Here is a 20,191-nt window from a genome sequence, read left to right as displayed (position 1 = left end):
AAAATAAATTCATAAAAGTTAAAGATTTCCTTTATTACAAAGTCGGCATGTTGATGACATTCCACAAAGGCAAAAAAATACAAGAACCCAAAAATACAGCAAGTCTTGATGAGGGATTCATGCTACATGACTGCAGGACCAGAGAAACTAAGAGGACAGGTAGAGCAGAACCAGGACATCGTGTTCTTCCTCAGTTTCCTCCTGATATACTGACATAGTAAGAACTTTGTTTTTCTACATCCATTCAATGCCAAATGCAAAAATAAATAAATAAACCAATTACTGAAAATGTTTCCTATACAGCAGAAGAAAGGGAAGCAGCGGCTTCTATTTAATCAAGAGCTGAAAAAGAAAATTATTTTTTTGAATGAGTTGGTTCTTTTTTGTATTCTTTTTAGGACTTGACTATTCTTTGCTGGGACAATGTTTTTGCTTTTTTTTAAAGAAATGTTGTCCTTTTCCTTATATAAAATTATGAAACTAATTTATCTTCATTCAGCAGACAAGGAAGAGCAGATGAAAACTAGATTTTACCTAATATTTAATAAAATATTTCTGCAGCTGAGTGGTAAAAGAATGTAGTCTTTTTGAAAGAATCTACCCAGCAGGATGTTTAGTAACACCGAGCAGCAAACAGCATGTAAATGGTGTCTCAGCAGGACTGCGCTTCACTCCTAGAACTATCAATATAAAGATGCATGCTTTGACTTCACAGTAAAAAACTGGTAATAAATACACGGCTCACTGTCAGGTAGCAAAAGATACAAATGATGCTGTCTGTGGATTCCACATTATCTGTGGAAGCCATTAAAGAAGCTCTGATTGACCTCCCGAGATACAAAGAAGGTTCTTCATAGTGAACCACACACAGAGGCATACATATATGTATATATTTATAAATTAATTACACAGGTTCACACAGTCAAATAAAAAAAACCAAATCATGTCCACTCTTTTCAAGAAGCTCTAGAAATTCTGCAGGATTTAAAGTAGCAGTACTTGTAAGACTTACTAAAACACACTTTTCGTCTCTCTTTTTAAAGCAAGGGTGTCAAACTTATGGTCCACAGGCCAGAACCAGCCTGCCAAAGGATCCAATCAGGCTTGTTGCATAACTTTTCCAAGTGTGAAATTTGCAAAGAAGACATTAATTTTAGGTTTTCGTTTTCTTTTGCACCGGTAAGCAAAACGTTCTGAATAAACAATGATGAAAGTGTTATTGTCCATCTGAATCATCATTAGTCTGAATGTGGAAAAACAACCGTTTTTCTTAAAGATGTTTCAGTTTGCGCATCATCAGTTTTATAAATAGATCATTAGCAATAACCTGAATGTACTGAAACTGCTCTTCACAAAAAGAAAGGGGAACAATTAGTCAGAAGCTTCAGCGATGCAGGCGGCCCACTTGAGCTGTAAGTCACTTATGAGCAAAGATGAGTCTGATACCCTTGTTCTGAAAATGCAAAAACCACATTTCCTCATTTTCCGTGACGTTTCTGTTAGACTGCGGTTCAGGCCGTTACAGGCGACCAGTTGAGCCCATTGGTTACATAAATGGTCTACATTGTAGACTCTACAACACATAAAGCACCCTGTGTGAAGGGGAAACTAGGTTTTTAAACTTTTTTTTTTTCAAAAACACATCAGATTCGAGACCTTTTTTTTTTTTTACTTTTAGAGGCATCTGTGGGCAGAACTTGCTGTGTAAACATACCCAGTGGAGCATTTTACAAACTAATCTAATCTTTCAGGTGTTTAAAAAAAAAAAAAAAAAAAAATCTTTTTCCAAAGGACACTTTTTTTCTGCTAATATGGTGCTACTTTAATTTCAGTGTTGTCAAATCCATAACCTTCATATTTTCATATAAAAAAAAACCCCAGCAAATTACAGCCAGAAGCTTCTAATTCCTGTCAATTATTTCCAACTAAGTAAAGAATGGAGATGCTGCCCTTTCAAACAAGGCACATTTGAGTGTGAAACTTGAATAAGGCCTTTTTAAACACAAGCTGTGGTTATCATTAAGCTTTAAGGGGAACTGAAAGAAAGTGAAAATGATCTCACCTAATTGTCGACGCCACCTAAATTAGAAATACAGACATAAAAAGGAAGACTTGCACTTTTTTGTTCGTATCAGTTTTAAACGGTGTGAAAAATATCAGCTTTCAACATGATTGCCATCTCCTGCCTCCAAAGAAATAAATATTAAGAAAAGCGGACATTTAGGCTGAAACTATGCTTTTTTTATGATAATGCAATGAGTTTAAAATCTGACCATGTCCCCCCTAAAAAGGGAAAAAAAAAAAAAAAAAAGTCAGAGAGAGCAGAGATGACAGTGATGATATATTGCACCAGTGTTTGCAAATTACTCAGAAGAAACACTTCTTTTTAATGAAGATCACATAGTTAATGCAGTAATCTTGACAAAAATTTATGTTCACAGAAAAAGTTCTGTAAAAGACTTCATCAAAGAAGTATCTCAGGACAGACGAGGTTTTCCAAAACACAAAATAAACATTTCCAGCTGTTCAGCAGACTCAGTGTGGCCTCATTCAAACACCTTAAGAGGAACCCTTTCTCCAAACGCCTCTTTTAAAGGATATTATTGTTAGATATGAGTAGACCACAAGAGTCAAACAGTGTAGTGAAGATTTCATTCTGACCAATCAACTAATGATATGACATTAATCACACCTTAAGGGTGAGGATGTGGGAACATTCCTGGGTATTCAAACCTCTGAAATGAAATGACATGAAACATGGAAGGCCTCTGATAAACAGTAATACTGACACATTAGATAAGTACGGTCTCAGTATGTACATGCATTGGGGGGGGGGAGCATGATCACATTATAGCCCCTATTGCACATTCAGTTGAACATCAAGTTACAACACTGAAATCCAGTCCTTCCCCCCTGATCTGCTCTGGTCTAAGACCACACTGGACCAAAAACACCAGGGGGGTTTCTTTTGTGTGTGTGTGTTGCTTTGAGCTCAAGTAACAACCACTCCTGCTAGGAAAGAGTTCAAATATTAACTATGCAGGTCTAAATTCCAGCAGCTACAACTGTGACGTGAAAGCAGCAGAGATTGTGTCAGTTTCACAGATAAACAACTTGAAATAAAACAGTGGACTCTCATCAAAACCATCAGAAATCAGAAAAACACATTGTTACTTTTATTTATTTTTTTGAAAGGGGGGGGGGATTTTTGGGGGGGCTTCGAAAAAGTCTGAGAACGTCTTAACTAAAGCTCATAAAAAAGGTATTCAGATTTTATTTTTTTGGCTCAAACGATTTAATAACTAATAAATTTAGTTGGAAGAGAGGTACTGTGAAATAAAATGAGCAAATCTGCCTCCATTTTTCTGATTTATGATGCCTTCTTTTACCCGCATTTCTGCTTCTCCCCAACCTCTAAACAACAAAGGTCGAGGGAAAGACGCACGAGACGACAGAAAACCCAAAGCTTCAGACCATTTCTCTCTAGCGTGAGATTTTAAAGGTGTGTGGAAGAACAAAATCACATTGTAGAGCGCTTCTGTCAACTTTCGGACCCCAACCTACGAGTAAGGTATAAAATAATGGAATTTTGTTTAAATAAATACATTCCTTAGCAAGGTTAAAATAAAATAACATAAAATAGAATAAAATGAAATAACTGGGATAAAACACATGACATCTTGAATAAGCTGGACAAACAGCTAATAAAAATTTCCTCCCAGAAAATAATTTCTTTCACAGATTTTCATTTTTTTGGTCTTGCTTTTTTTTTTTTTTTTGCAAAAATGAAAATATAGTTGTTGGTTTTTTTCTCCCCACGTTCTTTGCAAGTATCCATAAAAAAAATTTATAGTACCAATGAGTCATCTTTGAAATATATCTACAGCTGTACAATAGCTCTTGCAACAGTTTGACAATAAATCTTGCAAGTAAATTTACGAAAAAAAAAAAAATTTATACATAAAAAAGCTTTTTTACAGATATGAGTTAAAAAGGGTAATAACAAACAATATAAAAAGAAGATAGAAAGACAGCAGCTGCTAATGAGATTCTTGGAGATTTGTCTTCTCTTCGATGGCCTGTTTCACTATTTCAGCCAACTTCAAGCGGTCGACTTTATCGGAGAAGGCTCGTCCTGCAATGAAAAGCTGCTGGTTAAGGATCTGGTAACTGGTAACAATAAAATTACACTTCTAAATGAGAGCCATGCTTAGTCTTTTTCCCCTAATCTTATAATAACAGAGACAATTAATCTGGTTTCTGTAGATTTTTGTCAATCTGAATAATTAGGGGTGCAGCGATATTGTTTATACAGTCTTTTCTGATCTTTGCAATAAGCTATTCATTCACCACACATAAGCTCACACCTGAAAAGTGAATGAAAAAAAAAACATGGATGACTTTAGAGAGAGCAAGCAACACTGACCGTCCCAACTGAGCCCCTGCAGGCCATCCCTCAGCAGCTTACAGTCTCTGTTGAACCTCCAGGCTTCATACATCACCTCATTCAGCTTCTCATCCTCGTTCTCTCCTGCGCAAAAAAAAAATATATATTTTTTTTTACTTCAGAAGTTGTTTTTTTTTCCTCTCTGAGAGATGTGCAACATTGTCAACAGAAAAAAATTCACAAGCAGACTCCATATGGACTTTAATGTACACTACCCATGGCCACTTTGTTAGGTACACCTATTCAACTCCTCCGTAATGCAAATATCTAATCAGCCAATCACATGGAAGCAAAAAAATTAGTCACAGGGAAGGAAAGTGATTTCGCACACTAACATCTCTGGCGTTTACAGAGACTAAAAAATGCCTTGTTGATGCTAGACGGACAGCTTTGAGCTGACAGGAAGGCAACGGTAATTCAAATAACCACTCGTTACAACCAAGGTATGCAGAAGAGCATCTCTGAATACACAACATGTCAAATGTTGAAGCAGTTGAGCTACATCAGCAGAAAACCAAACCTGGAGCCAATCACATCAGCTGAGAACAGAAAACAGAGGCTGTAAGTCACACAGGCTCACCAAAATTGAACAATGTAAAGGTGTGGGGGATATTTTATTGGCACACTTTAGCTCCCTTAATACCAAGTGAGCATCAGTTTAACACAGCCTACTGCAGTGTTACTGCTCATGATATCCATGATTTTATGGCTACAGTGTACCCATCTTCCAATGGCTGCTTCCAGCAGCTTAATGTCACAAAGCCCAAACTGATTTCTTAAACATGACAATGAGTTCTTTATACTCAGAGGACCTGCACAGTCTCCAGATCTCAGTCCAATAAAGCACCTTTTAGGTGGAACAAGAGATTGCTCCCTGCACATCCATCATGCCAAATCTGCAGCAACTCTTTGATGCCATCATGTCAAAATGCACCAAAATCTCTGAGGAATGTTTCCAGCACCTTGCTGAAGAATTAATGAAGAATTAAGGCAGTTCTGGAGGAAAAAACAAGGTCCAACAAAATACTAGAAAGGTGTACCTAATAAAGTGGTCAGTGAGTGTCTATAACCTTATACAGCCTGATTAGAATTCCAGCAATTATTAGTCATAAATGTTCAAACATCAGTGAGTTTCTCTGCATTTTCAAGTTATGTTACAACCAATTAAAGGTTTGGAAAAAAAAAAAAAAAAAAAGCTTAGCTGATCATCTGTTCCTCTGTACTTTGGCAGTTCTCATGTTTACTTTTCATCACAGACTGCCAAAATGCTTCTTAGTTGAATTGCAGTGAAAAACAGACGCCAAACTCAACAAGCCAGCACAACTTTTCATACTTCTTCATTAAAATGCTAGTTGTATACCGGCGTGGGTTTACTGACCAGCTTGTGGTAGTATACACTGTGCAATGACATCTCGCAATTTTTCCAGTGCTACGTTGGAGTCTTCCCCTCCGTTTTCTGGGTCGTGAATGAAGAAACTGTCACTGGGCTTTGGGCTGCAACATGGACAGAAAAACATATTTCAAAGCAGATCTTTTTTTTTCTTTTTTTTTTTTAAATACAAGGACTTCCAAATAAAAAAAAACTTTGGATACACACACACACACAAAGAAAAAAAACAAAACAGCAACTATACCCTAGAAGTTTCCGCTTCCTGAGGATTGGGTTGTTGACAGAGTTTAGGGGCTTCAGGCTGACATTCAGATCCTGAATTCTCATGTTGGCCAGCTGCTCTGCGTGGGCCTGCTGAATCCCTGCAACTACCGCCTGGGAAGCAGAAAGAGGACAGTCATAGCTGGTATCTAAATTTCTGCCTAAGGAGGGCTATACGTCTGTTATATTATAATAATTAAGAATACTCATTTAGCAGTTTCCTCTGCCAGTCAGATCACTGACGCAATGCACTCACCTTATCCATCATCATCTGTGCCGAGGGCAGCACATTGTCAAGAGCCTCGGTGCAGTTAAGCCAAGGATGAGCCAAGACTCCCTCGATTGTCAGCCTCTCCTCTGGCTTCACCTTCAGCAGCCTGCAGGGAGGAAACAAAGAGGCAACAGAAAATACATGTGGGTCAGAAAAAGAGTGAATGAGTGAGACTAACAGAGGGATGGGACGAATAAACACAAGGAAAACAGAGGAGAAAAGGAAGGCAATATGGGGTAAACAAGATGACAGGAGAGTTAATGAGTCTGCTGAGGGGTGTACTACAAAATATGCTGGACAAAGTCAGGTATTCTTTGCATCAACTGGATTGACAAACCTAAACCATAAATCAGAGATAATGGGTACGACAGTAAGGATTGCAAAGTTTCGTTGTTATTAGGCTCTGTGCCTACTCACACAAAAAAAGGGGGGGGCTTGATGGGTCATGTGATTCTTCAGTTTTCTTCAATTATACGGAAAAGGTCACAAAGGACGATGAAGAACATTTAAAAGAGTTTTCATGGCAAAAAGCAAAACTTGTGCAGAGTGTTATTGGCGTGAATGACTATTTTATTATATAAATATTTAATATAATTTTATTTTGGTCATTTATTTATTTTAGATCATTTGAAGGCTTTTTTTAGTTTTTATTGTGATAGGAGAGTAGAGAAACAACAGTAAGCTGGAAATAAGATCATATGAAGACAAACCCAGCCCTGTGCCCTCAGAGAGCTAAAGTGGCACCCCAATTTTCCATTTATTTCTCATGTTGGAGCTGCTCATCTGAACTCTGATACATACAAACTTAATATTTAAAAAAAAAGGTGACTGAGGTCTGAAATCGTTTCATAATGAAGGACGTGTGATAATCTATTAGGTTATAGAAAAAAATCCTGTAGGTAGACAAAGAATAGAAATAGGAAGAAGACTTACTTGCGTACAATGTCCTTGGCCATCTCAGAGATCTGGCTCCACTCGTCTTCGGGAAAGTCAAAGCTGCCGGTCATAATCTTCTTCCTCATGTCCTTTGGGATGGTGCGACTGTGATGCTTGGAGTAGAACGGAGGGTAGCCACACAGCATTACGTAGATAATCACACCGAGAGACCACAAGTCACAGCTCTGTAGACAGAAAAGAAACCTTTTAAAAAAAATAATTCACCAGTGAACCAGGCCTGACGCACCTACAGCAGGAATCCCAGATATGAGTCTTGCCTTGTTATAGGTGTAAGGAGTGGGTGAGGTAGGTATAATTCCAGACTTTTCCTTCTGGTGCCTTCTTTGAGCCTCAAGTACCTGTACAGAAAACAGGGCCAGAATACATCATTAAGATAAGATGCATTCAGTCGTTAATGATGTGTCAGCCGTCAGTGGAATGAGAAAGCAAGTGCATCTTTTTTAACCTGAGGTGCTACGTAGTAAGGAGTAAACTGAGGGGTCATCAAGTCTCCTTGGTCGATTTTGGCAAAGCCAAAGTCACACAGCTTCACAGGTGCATCCTGCAGAACAGACAGAATCACCGAATGAGAGATACGAATATGTTTTGAGCATAAAAACTTTTTATTAGCAACTTCATGTAAGATATTTTCTCTGGGGCTTCACGGAGTTTCACTTGATGGGATTTCTTAGCTGGAACACCTTTGGGACATTACTGAAATTGCTGCCAGAGCAGAATTGATTTCCAAGTCTGTCACAGCCACTGCAGATTTTCTAATTCTACATTATCTTTGCCAAAGTCTGCTAGATATAGTCTGAGAAAAAAAAAAAAAAAAAAAACAACCAAAAAAACCCTTTGATCCACTGTGTCGAAAAGTCTAGCAAAGCTTTTACTCTTTTGCATTTCATTCTGTATTTTGTATAAATAATTAATTAGCTAAAAGTAATTGGCTGTGGCAGCTTTAACGTTACTTCAAAACTGCAGTATTTACATCTGTGTGTGCAACAACGCAGCATCAGGAGCTTACCAGAGAGTTATCTTTGAAGAGAAGGTTCTCTGGCTTCAGGTCACGATGTGCAATATTTAGAGAGTGACAATGCTCCAACGCTTGGCTGATCTACAGGGAGGGAGACATAAAACTGAGACACCATCTATAGATTTATTAAAAACAGCCTAGGGTTGAACTGGTGTGTGCCACTTAATCCAAACAGCAGGTAGTAATGACAAGGCGAGGCTGTGTGACATGTTACAACACAAGATAAAGGTGGGCCACAGTTAGGTCTGTTCACCTACCTGTTTGGTGACCTGACTGGCCATCTTTTCAGTAAAGTGCCTGTGCTGACTGATTCTGTGGAACAGCTCGCCACCCTCCATCATTTCCATAACAATCAGGAGCCTCGCTCTGTGAAGAACGATTGGAGGAAACCGTGAAAACCAGGAGATGGAGATATGTTAAATTCTTTCTTTTATGACAAGAGATTCACTGAATCCTACAAAAACAGACTGAGTGCCTCACCTTGGGCTGGATTCATGGGGGAATTGAACACTGTTGGCATAAACTTCCAGGATTTGCACTATGTTGGGGTGGTTGGCACACATCATATGGAGACGCACCTGGAGAGAAAACAAGCAAAGTGAATTTAGAGTAACTCTCTTAAATAGTTTAAATTCTCCATGTTTAAGCCAGGTTAAAGTCATTGCAACAGAGAATAGCATCATATCATCAGTACAGTCGCTCTGATGTGCAGTGTCGGCACTTCCCAGGCAAAAAGAGAAATTTAATGTGAGATCAATGACATCTATTAGTATTCAAATGTTTAAACTACATCAAAGCTGACACAGAAATCATTTTATTACACGTTTCCACCGCTTTACTGGTTTTATTAAGCAGATGAGTCAACTAATGCACATTCGTTACCAATGAATTCCAAAAATTGACAAATTCTGCAAATGTAAATGCAAATTAAGCAGCTGCAAATACCAAGAATTCTTCTAAATAATTAGACCATCGGAAATTATACAGTGTCAGACTCAGAAAAAAGCAGATTGCAAGACAGACAAAGACAGTACGCCAACACCAAGTCTGTGTAGCTTGTTTTGACTGCACTGCTTAACTGCTGCATAAGCTGCTTGATCAAAACAGGGGGCTGCTAATGACACGGAGAGGCTGCTAAGACAAACTGTTCACTGCAGGGAGACAGCGTTACAGACAAAGGCGCTCATACAAACAGGCTGAAGTACAAGAGAAGCAAGGAAGAAAAAAAACAAAACAGGAATTAATACAGACTGATAACAGGCAGCCAGAACAAAGCATACTGACACAGCCCCAGACAACAAACAGCAGGTATTAATCACAGCCATGACAGTGTTTCCTCTAACCTCATTTCTGGCCTTGGGGCGATCAATAAGGATCTTCAGGGCCAGGCGTTCCTGAGTTGACTTCTTCACACAAACTCTGCAAAAAAAGAAAACAAGTATCAACAAACACCTCACGCACCATGATCGATGTGTCAGATGTGTGCCTGTGCCAAGAATCAGGAATTAAGTATATCTAAACTCGCAGGACTTTTCTCATTTTCTGGTGTTTCTATTAACAATCAGTTGCTCTGCTTGTCACTCATCTGTATTACGTGATCTAATATATTCAGATTAAAACCTAAAAACTGTGCAAACTCTTTAACACGTTATTGACGTAACTTTATACCAAATTGGCTTAATTATTTACAGTTTCACCTGAAAACGATTTAAGCCTTGCCAGCTTTTCACAACATCCTGATAAACACACTAAATCATTAAAAGGCGTCTCTCTTATACTTGCAACCAGCTCCTCTACATGAGGTCACAGGTGAAATCATTAAACCACTATGTCACATAAAACAACCATCCAAGCATTTTACAGCATTCCCATCTACCTATCTGATTAAGAAACAAGATTACAATCAAGTCCAGTCAGATAAAACTGCATTCCCCAAATCCACAACAAATAAAATGCCAGACAGTGTCCTGTCTTTACTTAAACAAAACAGCTGATATCAATGATGGACAATGTGTAGGCTAAAAATGTCTGGACACTTTTTCTTTTAACTTGAGATGCCATTTCATCCTTAAAAAAAAGCTTTAAAGTAGATAAAAAAAAAACATAATTCAACAGTATCTACAGTTTCAGATAGGGCTGTTCATATAACGATATATATCGGATGATGATATAAAAACGTCTATGTTTCATTTTACGCTATCTTTTGTTTCTTGGTGTCGCAAAATAAACTGTTTACGGTAATACTTTTTCATTATTTTGATGGTCACTGTAGTGGCTGTGTTAGCAACAACGACGTTAAAACCATCGCGTGTCCGCTTGTTTATGTTCCACATAAACCTTTCACAATAAAGCTCAATATCCTGTTGAGACTTTTCAAAATAAACTGAATCACGTGAAAGAGCAGACTATTTACGGATAAGAAGTAAAAAAGAGCCGCCAGGTGCTAAAAAATAAACCGTAGACTCAAACGTTAGAACAGGCTTTTCCCCGCAACACGTTGTGTAATAAATACAAAGAAAACAGCTGCCGTTACAACTTATGTCTAGAAATGTATAGTTTCATGCATCTGTTAAAACACTGGACTCCAGCTACATGAAGCGCAGCTGGAAACACTTTCCGCAAGTCGAGCTACCCGAGATTCACAGAATTAACAGAAAATGTTACATTTTTGTGATTTATATCTTATCGGGACGATAGAATTCTTATATCGGGATATGAGATTTTGGTCATATTGCACAGACCTAGTTTCAGATATATATTTTGTCTGCAGACAACTAATTATTTGCATGTTATTTAAAATAAATATTCTTCTGTTAATAGACTAATCACTTTAGGACTTATATTTATAATCTGTGGATGTGTAAATACTTTATCTGTAAAGCTTGAATTTATATTTGCGTACGCGCTCTTATTTTATTTAAAAGACTTTAAAGTTGTAAAGGTAGTTTCTGTGTGCTAACGTGCTGTTTTAGACTATTACACTCCTACATACCGCCTGGATATGATCTGATGTTGAATTAAATAAGGCCCAAACAGAAGCACAGAGAAGACATCAGCTGACTAGCTGGATTTACTTTATTTTGTCAATATCAAAGTTTGTTGTGGGAATGGTGAACCTGCTCTGCATCTTTGTATGTAGAGTAAACCAAAGGAAAAGTCATCTGTGGATGCATATTTTTCATCGTCACAAGGATAAAATGAAGTAAATAACTCCTGGAAATGGGTTTCCTCAATCCACATTTTGAACTGCACACTCATTAAATATGAAACGTGCAGATACATAATTCATTTTTGGAAGAATCTAATAACTCCCTTTCCCTCTCCTCTAATCTACAGGGGCTCAAATATTCACTTTAAACACTTACTTTGAACTCAGATTACACTATTAAAGTATTACTGGGAGAAACATTCAGCTCTGGCCAAAGTTCACTTCACTAGAAACCAATACCTTCCCAAATGAATGACAGAATTAGTCCGGTGGTGGGGGATACAGTAAAAGACATGAATGTGCTAGCAGACGGAGGCAGGTAAGAAGGAAGTAATAAGAGTTCCGAGCAAAAAACAGAGTTAGAAATATAAAACATGAGGTGAGTAAAAGTTGCTCAAAAAAATAGCATGAATCATATCAGCATGTTTACATGGTGGGCTGATGAGTCAATTTCACTGTTTTCTCATCACTCAAGGCCAAAAATATACACATTGGGTAATAACAGATTGCTCTCGCTTGATCCAGACTAATGATAGCCTCAAAGTGCAGAATGAGCAGAAGAAGTCAGTGGCAGACACTGATATATTACCACTGGCATCTAACTAGAATCAGCAAGACAGACCTGCACTAAAAAGACTGCGTATAGCATAAACAGACTTAAATCTGCTGGCAGAACTGCTGCCTCTCTGTAAAGTTCAGCAGAAACAGAATGAATCTAAAAGTCATTCCTGTGAACAGATATCCCAGTGAAGCAGGGCAATGCAGCGTTTACTAATTTTTAATATTAAAAGGAGTCATTTATAACAGTGATTGCTACTTATGCATATGCGGTATAAGCTTTCCTGTGATCGATTACTCCCCAGTTTACGGTGTGAAGACAATTAGAGGAATATAGAAGGGAAATGGACGACTTAAGCAAACTGCTATGTTTTATAATTGATCCCTTGTGTATCCACAGCTAGACTAAACCCAACAAAGCCAAGGAATTGGAAATAAACTCACTTTCTTCAAGAGGATTACGATTTTAAGCTGTTAGTTTACACAACACATGGGTAGTAATGCTTTTAACAGTGAGTCTGTGAACTGAATCCCAGCGAGTCTGACCATTTGTTGTATTCCACTCGCTTCTCGCACTTCATGTTTCTTGTCCCTCTCAACTGTTCCCATCAATATGGGCGCAACAGGCTTGTGCAACAGGCTTGAAAGAAACCTACCATGCCCACACGCTGCTGTGTATTTTACAGCATGTCTACGCATTTTTAAACTTTCATTCTGCAATGCCAAAAGAACCTGCACAAATGGGCACAAATGCTGAACTCCCAAACTCTGCTTAGGGCCACCGTCCTGTTAAAGGAACTTTCTTTTGGACTGGCTGCCCCTTGCTAACAGATTGTCTTCCAGAGCAGCTGTGTGGAGCTGCTGTGCTCACAGCCAGAGCTGCATGCCTGAAACGACCATATTATCACTGACGCCATAAAGAAGCAAGAGTAGAGACAAAAACATCTGAAACCCCAACTGAGTAACTGAGGTTACTTGCACACATACTTACCTCATTATGGCACAATGCCAAGTGTTGGATGGAGCGGTGTAAAGCACACCACTACTGGACTCTGGGCAAGTCTAGGTTTGGAGAATGCCAGGAGAACATTACTGACCTGACTGCACTATGCCAGGTGTTAAGTTTGGTGGAAGAAGAATAATGCTATGGGACTATTTTTTCTGGGGTCTACCTGGGCCTCTTAGTTCCATTTTTCGAATTTTAATGTTTGACTCTGCTATGAAAGAACTTGTCTGCCCTGACATCTTTGGGATAAACTAGAAGCTATAGGCCAGCTAATGGACAGCTTGATTGACGCATGCTTGCATATCTCACTTAGAGTGACTTCGCAGGGGAGATGGAGAGGGCTTAGCTTCCCTGCCAATGGAGCTGTCAGGTCAAGATGCCAGGGCAGCATAGCATCATCCTCATTCTCATTATTATCATCATCTCTGATGATATCCATGATAACATCCTCCTCCTCGTCTTCTCCATGCTTCTCTCAGGAGTTGAAGAACTCCAGGTTCTCGTGGGGGGCTAGAGACTGTTACAAAGAGGGTCAGGAAACCCCATGTCCTTGAAGTCATTGATCTGACGTTGTGGTAGTGGAGCCTGAATGGTCATTCAGAGGTCATTCCCCATAGTGAGATACCTCACTTGGTTTTCAGAGAACTGGGGTTACGCCAGTAACCAAAGGATTCTTCAGTGTCTGATCTGATAAATGCTCTTTTAAATGAGCGGGGTGAAAAATTCCCACAGACACATCCCAAAATCTTTTTATTAATCTTTTATTATAGCCAAAAATGGGGACCAACTTCATATTAATGCCTCATATTAATAGAATATGATGTCAGAAAATCGCCTTTAGGTGTAATGTTTAGGTAGCCTAATACTTTTTCTCATATGGAGTACATGAACATAACAAAATGAAAACATAATGAGTCCAGTTTAACTGACTTCCACTGAGGTTTTGAGGGATACGTGCATTGGGTGGGATTCAAGTCCACCATGCTGCAATTACATAGACTGTGCTTGTGCCAACTGAGCCACCTCCAAAAACAACAGAAATCGTGCCTGTGCCAAACATTTTAAACTCCCAGCTGCAATGTTCTTACACACGGGTAGCAGGTCCAGTCAGTTAAAGCAAGTGACAAGCACCTGGTCCTTTTATAAATTTTAATGTGTTAACGTGCCAAGGATAAGGTCAGGCTGTGCAACAGCAAATTTAATGCAAGAGAACCGCTAGAAAGGCATACAGACGTGTTCGTCTAGTCAATAGCTCAGCTAACAAATAAATCTAAATCAGCTCTGACATCGACTCTGCGTTGTATTCAGAGACTCAGATGTATACATAGATTTAATCCTGCACTGCATGGGGACACAATCTCTGTCACCCTCTTCAATCAAATCACTTTACTTAAAAATACTCTGAATCACAATAATCTATTTTCAGGTACAAACAAAACTACACTGTAACCTCAGTTAACGCTGACTGCGTTCTCACAGTTGTCTTTAACCCAGGAGTGTTAAGAGTTCTCCCTGTGGGATTCTGTAGCACTAATAAATGACAATAACTCATTTCCATAGACGTCAGAAGCACAGGTAAAAGGTGATTTCTCAATCACAAACAGATATCATGATAATGTTTCCTGGTTGTGTAATACTCCTCACACTGGCCATAGTTCAAGAAAAATAATCCCGTTCCACATTTTGGCACCAACAGACTGCAGCAGAAAAGATAAAATGTCAAGAATAAAGAAAAGTCTTTTTAAAAAGACTTACCTGACAGGGCCACTGATGCCAGCTCCCAGTTTCTGTGTCCAGTTTATGTTGTACTCATCCAAAATAGATGTCTCCTGTTAAAAAGACAAAATAATACCATATAGTATATCAGAACATTGAAGAAAAGGCAGACCACCGTGGTAGACAGCAATGTTAAAAAAAGACCTAGGCTTAAGTTTATGAATCATCTGTGCCTTTCACAACAGTCAGCACGGGGTATGTCATGCTTTATGATCATTAGCTCACGAGAAAGAAAAGAAAATACTGTATAAAAAAAAACAAACCCCCCCCCCAAACATTTGATCAATGCCAATACACAGGCAGTGATTATACCAGTACACAGAATATGATTTTTTATTATAATACATACTGTATGTTGTATTCATAACATATATTCAAAAGACTACTGCAGATACTAGTTACATTATACTAAATGGAAAGAAACACATTAACCCTACTGTGTTAACACTGGGTGGTGTAATAGCTATACATCTATGGGCTCTAGTTTCACAATACTACCATTCCTTGACAGAAAAAAGATTTAGAAAAAAGACAGCTTGGCTGCTATAACACAAATGCACCTGGAAAATCATGCTGCTACTACTGGTGCCAAAATTAATTATTTAAAGACAAGTTCACCCACACAAGTTCAGTAATCAACTAAAAAATCAAAATAAAACAAATCAAACCCCCAAACTTGAGGCCAGAAATTTTTGGCATAAGTCCCTTTTCCTTATAACATAATTTTCTGGGACATGTGAACATTGGCTGATTAAAATATAACTGTTGCAACACTTGACAATGTTTTACTACAGCTTGACAACCAGGAAAGTGCGATTTCGTGTCAAGACACTATTAAAGTAATCCAAAAAAAGATATCCTCTTATTTGGTCAAGGTGGAGTATTCGGCCGAAATCTCCCATAGCTGTTTAACTGGGATTAGACTTGCTGATTGTGAAAGCCATAGCATATGATTCACATGATGTTCACATTCATCAAACCCTATGTTTGATGAATGTGAGGTTTAGTGAATCACTGGTGACTCACTGAACCAAAAGACAGAAGCACTGTCATTCTGGAAAAACACCCCTCCATTTAGTTTCACTAAGAGATAAACGCAGTCAACAGAACAACTCTATTGATTTGCAGTGACTTTTCATTCTAAGGGGACCCAAATGATGTCAGCAAACCCCCACAACCTAACAAAGTCAACCGATCTCATCACTTTAAGAGGGAGTCCAGGGTTCTTTAATCACACAACTTGAAGGACGAGTGATCAAAAACTACGCAGATTTGTAATGCTTTAATACTTTTTTTTTTCTGGAGCAAGGAAACATGCAAGATTATTTCCCAGCATTTGATTTAATGCGCCAGGAAATTGATAAAACAGAGTCAGGGTTAAGCCAAAAGCTACTCAGCGAACGTGTGCTCCAGTTCTAGAGTACCTCTTGCCCAACCATGAAAGCAGGGGCCAGGACAACTCCAGATCACATTTTACTGTTGACATAGATGCCAGGGCAATGACACACTGAGGGGAGCTAGCCAGGAACAAATCCCAGATCCAGTTTGCAGGGAAGTAAGGCTGGTTAATGATCATGACCATTGTTAAATGGGTCTAAACTAAGAAATGAAAATTATGTTTTTTAAAACATGTTCAACATTTCTGCCATGCAAATCACACATAAAACTCATCTGCTGTCAATAAATATGAGTTTATGACCGTCTCATGAAACAAGATAAAACTGCGCTCTTCATGTAGCATGCATTGAGCAACAGCTTTAAAAAGATAACAATATTTCCATCACCTGAGTGGACCAGTAACCAAGCAGAAGAAGTGTCATTTTAGGTTACCTTGATGAATTTGTCTGCATTGTTATCCTCCGACATGGTTTTGTGCTCCGGACAGATGAAGTCTGCCTCCCCAAACTCAGACTGAACACAGTGGAAACGAAGCGTTTGTGTCTTGTCTGACCTTTATAAAGTACCCCGGGCTTCACCAAGGCTTTCTATACTACTAGTTATAACAGGAAAAGGCCATCGGGGCCAAATGATACTCGGCTACAGAGCAACCAAAGCCGAGTGCCGTTCCTTTGGAAAACTGAAGCCCAGCAGCTGGTACGATTTAACGTTAGATCAGACCAGCTCGGCTCACAACCTCGGGGCCCGACTCGCTCTTCCAGTCGTCTCAAATTCACTGTAGTGACCATGTAGAGTGGCAAACTGCGAGCAAGGTGACCAGAAAAGAGAAGTCCAACAGGGACAAGTCCAGCACTTTTGGAGGCGCAGCGAGCAGGGGGGCCTTACAGTGGTATTTTTAGCCAGCGCAGTGAGAGCAGTGCTCTGCTAACGCTGCGGAGACACTGAAGACTGGCCAAGCTGCTGTATGCTGCTACATTTCACGGTGAAAGCAGTCGATTACATAACAAAGACAACAGTGAACGATATGGCGGAACGAAGATACTCTCTGAAAATTAGCGATAGTGCACTGGGTGACACCTGGGTTGATCTGACAAGAAGAGCACACCGCGTTCTCAGCAGCAGGACAATCTATTATGTCGTCGAGCCTTCTGACACGCTAGGTAACGAGCTAACCGAGTCGCGTCGGTTTTCCTGCTCCAGTCAAAGCCAGGGATGTTAAAATTCTCAGCAGACCGTGATAACTATCAGAACGCGTATGGAACAGCAACAACACATAGCAGATGACAGGAGTTATCGGAGACTGCATTCAGCGGTGGCCAAAAGATATCCGCATCTCTGGACTGTTTTGCTAATCCCATAGGGGTCTTGCCAGAGGAATACACACAACGCCTGTCCGAACAGAACGCCTGATCAAAATTATTGACAACATTAATAAATTCGGACAAGTATGTTAGGCTACACGTTTTAATCTATCACACACCACGTAATTTTCGGCGTATAATACATGTATTTGTTTTTTGTATTTTTGAAACAACAAATTATTTTTTACAATCAAATACGTTTGAACTGGATACACTGTAATGGGTCCTTATAAGGACCTAGTTTTCAATGCGGACTCAAGTCCCATAAGCAGCATTGCAAACTACCGATTACTTAACAGTGGAAGAAGTTGAACTACAGCAGAACTACCCCTGGCGGAAATATAGTTAAGCTCAATTTAAAAATCTACACATTATAGGAAATTTTTATTATATTTAAAAAGTTAAATGCCAGCAAAAAACAAGCAAACAAAAAAATCAACCATCACACTTTAATTAATATCAGAATGTGCTAAAATTAATTAATTAAGATAATTTGTTAGACACCTACCTTCCACAAGGTAGGTGGCAGTATTCCATCAGGTAACCCCTAAAAATAAGACTTCCACGACTTCGTTAAAAATGTTTCTTATGCAGAGATATTACCTGCACACCCAATGAGCTTTAGCTAAATCCAAGTGTGAAAAAAACTCTCCTCCGCTTTCAAATTTTTATTTATTTAATTAGATTTGATGTACTTTAACATAATATAGACTTTATCAATGAGATAACAGACTCTTCTGTTCATGGCATGGGTACTCACCCACCAACGACTCATTTTGGGGCAGGATAATACAATTCACTAAACAATTGTAATAAATAACAATAAATGTAACAATAAATGATTTGGGGGAGGGAGCATTTGGTATGATTGTCTTTATTCTTTAACACAGCCTAAAACACAATTTTACACAAACTTTATTGTAATTTCTTTAAGTAGTCTTCAAGAATAGTTCTTCAGGCTTCTTGAAACACAGTCAAAGCTCTTCTTTGGATGTTGGCTGTCTTTTGTTCTGTTCTTTTTCAAGATGGTCCCTCTCTGCTTCAATAATATTGACACCTGAGGATCCATCAATGCTTTAACTGCATTGGAAATGTGTTTGGGATCACTGTCATGCTAATGGTACTTTTCTGGATTCATAATTCCATGAATTTCCATAAGATCCCAAACATCACTGAAATGCTGAAATGTAGCCTCAAACCATAACAGAACCTCCAGCGTGTTTTACAGATGGCTGTAGATACTCACTGTTGTACCTTTCTCCTGACATCCTCTGTACATATTCGTGACAATTTGAACCAAAAATGTCAAATTTAGACTAATCATTCCATTAGACCTGTTGCCACTTAGTTTACACCTAGTTCTTGATACATCAGTCCTTTCTCCCTGTTTCTCTTCTTGACAGGCACCCTTTAACTGAGACCATTTCTGGTGAGGGCTCAGCAGACCAAATGCATCTCTGAAGGACCAGATAAATCTCAGGTGTTCTGTGTCAGATCTTTGCTGCATTTCCCCCCATATTTCTCAAGGACATGATTTTCAGATACTGTTCATCAGCTGCAAACAGTTCTTTAAGCCGGTTGCTTTTTCTTTTGTCCTTCCCCTGTCCAGTTTCCTCAATATGCACACCATACTGAGATTTGCCACATTTCCAGCTTATCTGTCTTTGGTAATCACCTTCTTTGGCATTTTTCGGAGATTCAACAAAAGAAATGGGGACAAATTATGCATTTTTGTGAAAGGCTGCTAATAACAAAGTCCCCAGAGGTATAATTTAAAATTGGTTCTTTGCTAAGATGGCTTTTATGTGTCGACACATCACATTGTATATATAATTTACTACAACGCTATATATCAGTAATAGTGTCAGAAAACCCAGCTAATTATGTTTTCTTCTCACCTCAGAATGTCATACAGTGAAATCTGTGCTCCTCAAGCATGTAAATAGGTGGAAATCTCTTGCTGCACCACCTATACTACTATAAAGTCCTTTAGTTAATGCTCAAGTTATGCGCAAGAGAAGAAGGAATTTTATTTTATGACCACCCAAGGTGAAAATAAAACTTGATAAGTGGAGTTATCACCATCACATGCATTTTATGGTGTTAGGCACTTATGGGCTTTTATTTAGTGTGCACAAGTTATCTTGTAAGATTATAACTTGTCCAGTCAAGATAAGAAACATCATACCAGAAAATCCATCCCAGAGCAAGTAGTAACAGCATCCGAGTATTGCGCAGCACTGAATCATTCTATTTACAATTCACCAAATGTGTTTGTCTGTGGGTTCTTTGCTGTGTCGGGTAGATGAAGAAGAATATATGGAACAAAGTAATCACAGCAGGGCTTTGGGGTGGGGTTTTTATTTATTTGCTTGTTTTAACTAAACCATCAGTTGGGGGCACATTGTGGAGGACAAAATGGGAAAGACTAAAGTGTTATGACAAGATTAAGGAAAGGTCATACTGGTCATTGCAATTCTCCCTTTTTCTTTTTTTGAAAATGGTTAGATGGCAGACCTTTGGGCCACAGTCCAGCTCAGATT

At 38.8% G+C, this 20,191-nt stretch overlaps 1 protein-coding gene across 1 annotated transcript; it reads right to left on the bottom strand.

Moving 5' to 3' along the window:
• Positions 1–4: 4 nt before the first annotated feature.
• On the bottom strand, positions 5–17,660 carry mapkapk5 (MAPK activated protein kinase 5). Its single transcript, XM_040051020.1, has 14 exons — positions 16,720–17,660; positions 14,869–14,942; positions 9,685–9,760; positions 8,822–8,919; positions 8,599–8,707; positions 8,333–8,422; positions 7,772–7,867; positions 7,584–7,664; positions 7,303–7,490; positions 6,355–6,475; positions 6,082–6,212; positions 5,826–5,941; positions 4,427–4,531; positions 5–4,135 (listed from the first exon to the last, which is right to left on the bottom strand). Exons 1-14 carry the CDS (start codon positions 16,753–16,755, stop codon positions 4,041–4,043), a joined length of 1,416 nt encoding a protein of 471 aa, XP_039906954.1. The 5' UTR covers positions 16,756–17,660; the 3' UTR covers positions 5–4,040.
• Between the last annotated feature and the right edge of the window lie 2,531 nt (positions 17,661–20,191).

This window comes from Simochromis diagramma, unplaced genomic scaffold (genome assembly GCF_900408965.1).
Source record: "Simochromis diagramma unplaced genomic scaffold, fSimDia1.1 OVJJ01000131.1, whole genome shotgun sequence".
NCBI classification, from domain to species: Eukaryota; Metazoa; Chordata; class Actinopteri; order Cichliformes; family Cichlidae; genus Simochromis; species Simochromis diagramma.
The sequence above is the reverse complement of the archived record's forward strand: the minus strand, read 5'-3'. Positions and strand labels throughout refer to the sequence as shown.

What these genes read in the sequence shown, in the direction of transcription:
- mapkapk5 (XM_040051020.1), bottom strand. Translation starts at nt 16,755, where the DNA reads ATGTCGGAGGATAACAATGCAGACAAATTCATCAAG. An exon ending in ATGCAGACAAATTCATCAAG is followed by an intron (nt 14,943 to 16,719) that starts GTAACCTAAAAT and finishes TCTTTTTAACAG; the next exon opens with GAGACATCTATTTTGGATGA. An exon ending in TCTTCAAAGATAACTCTCTG is followed by an intron (nt 7,868 to 8,332) that starts GTAAGCTCCTGA and finishes TCTGTTCTGCAG; the next exon opens with GATGCACCTGTGAAGCTGTG.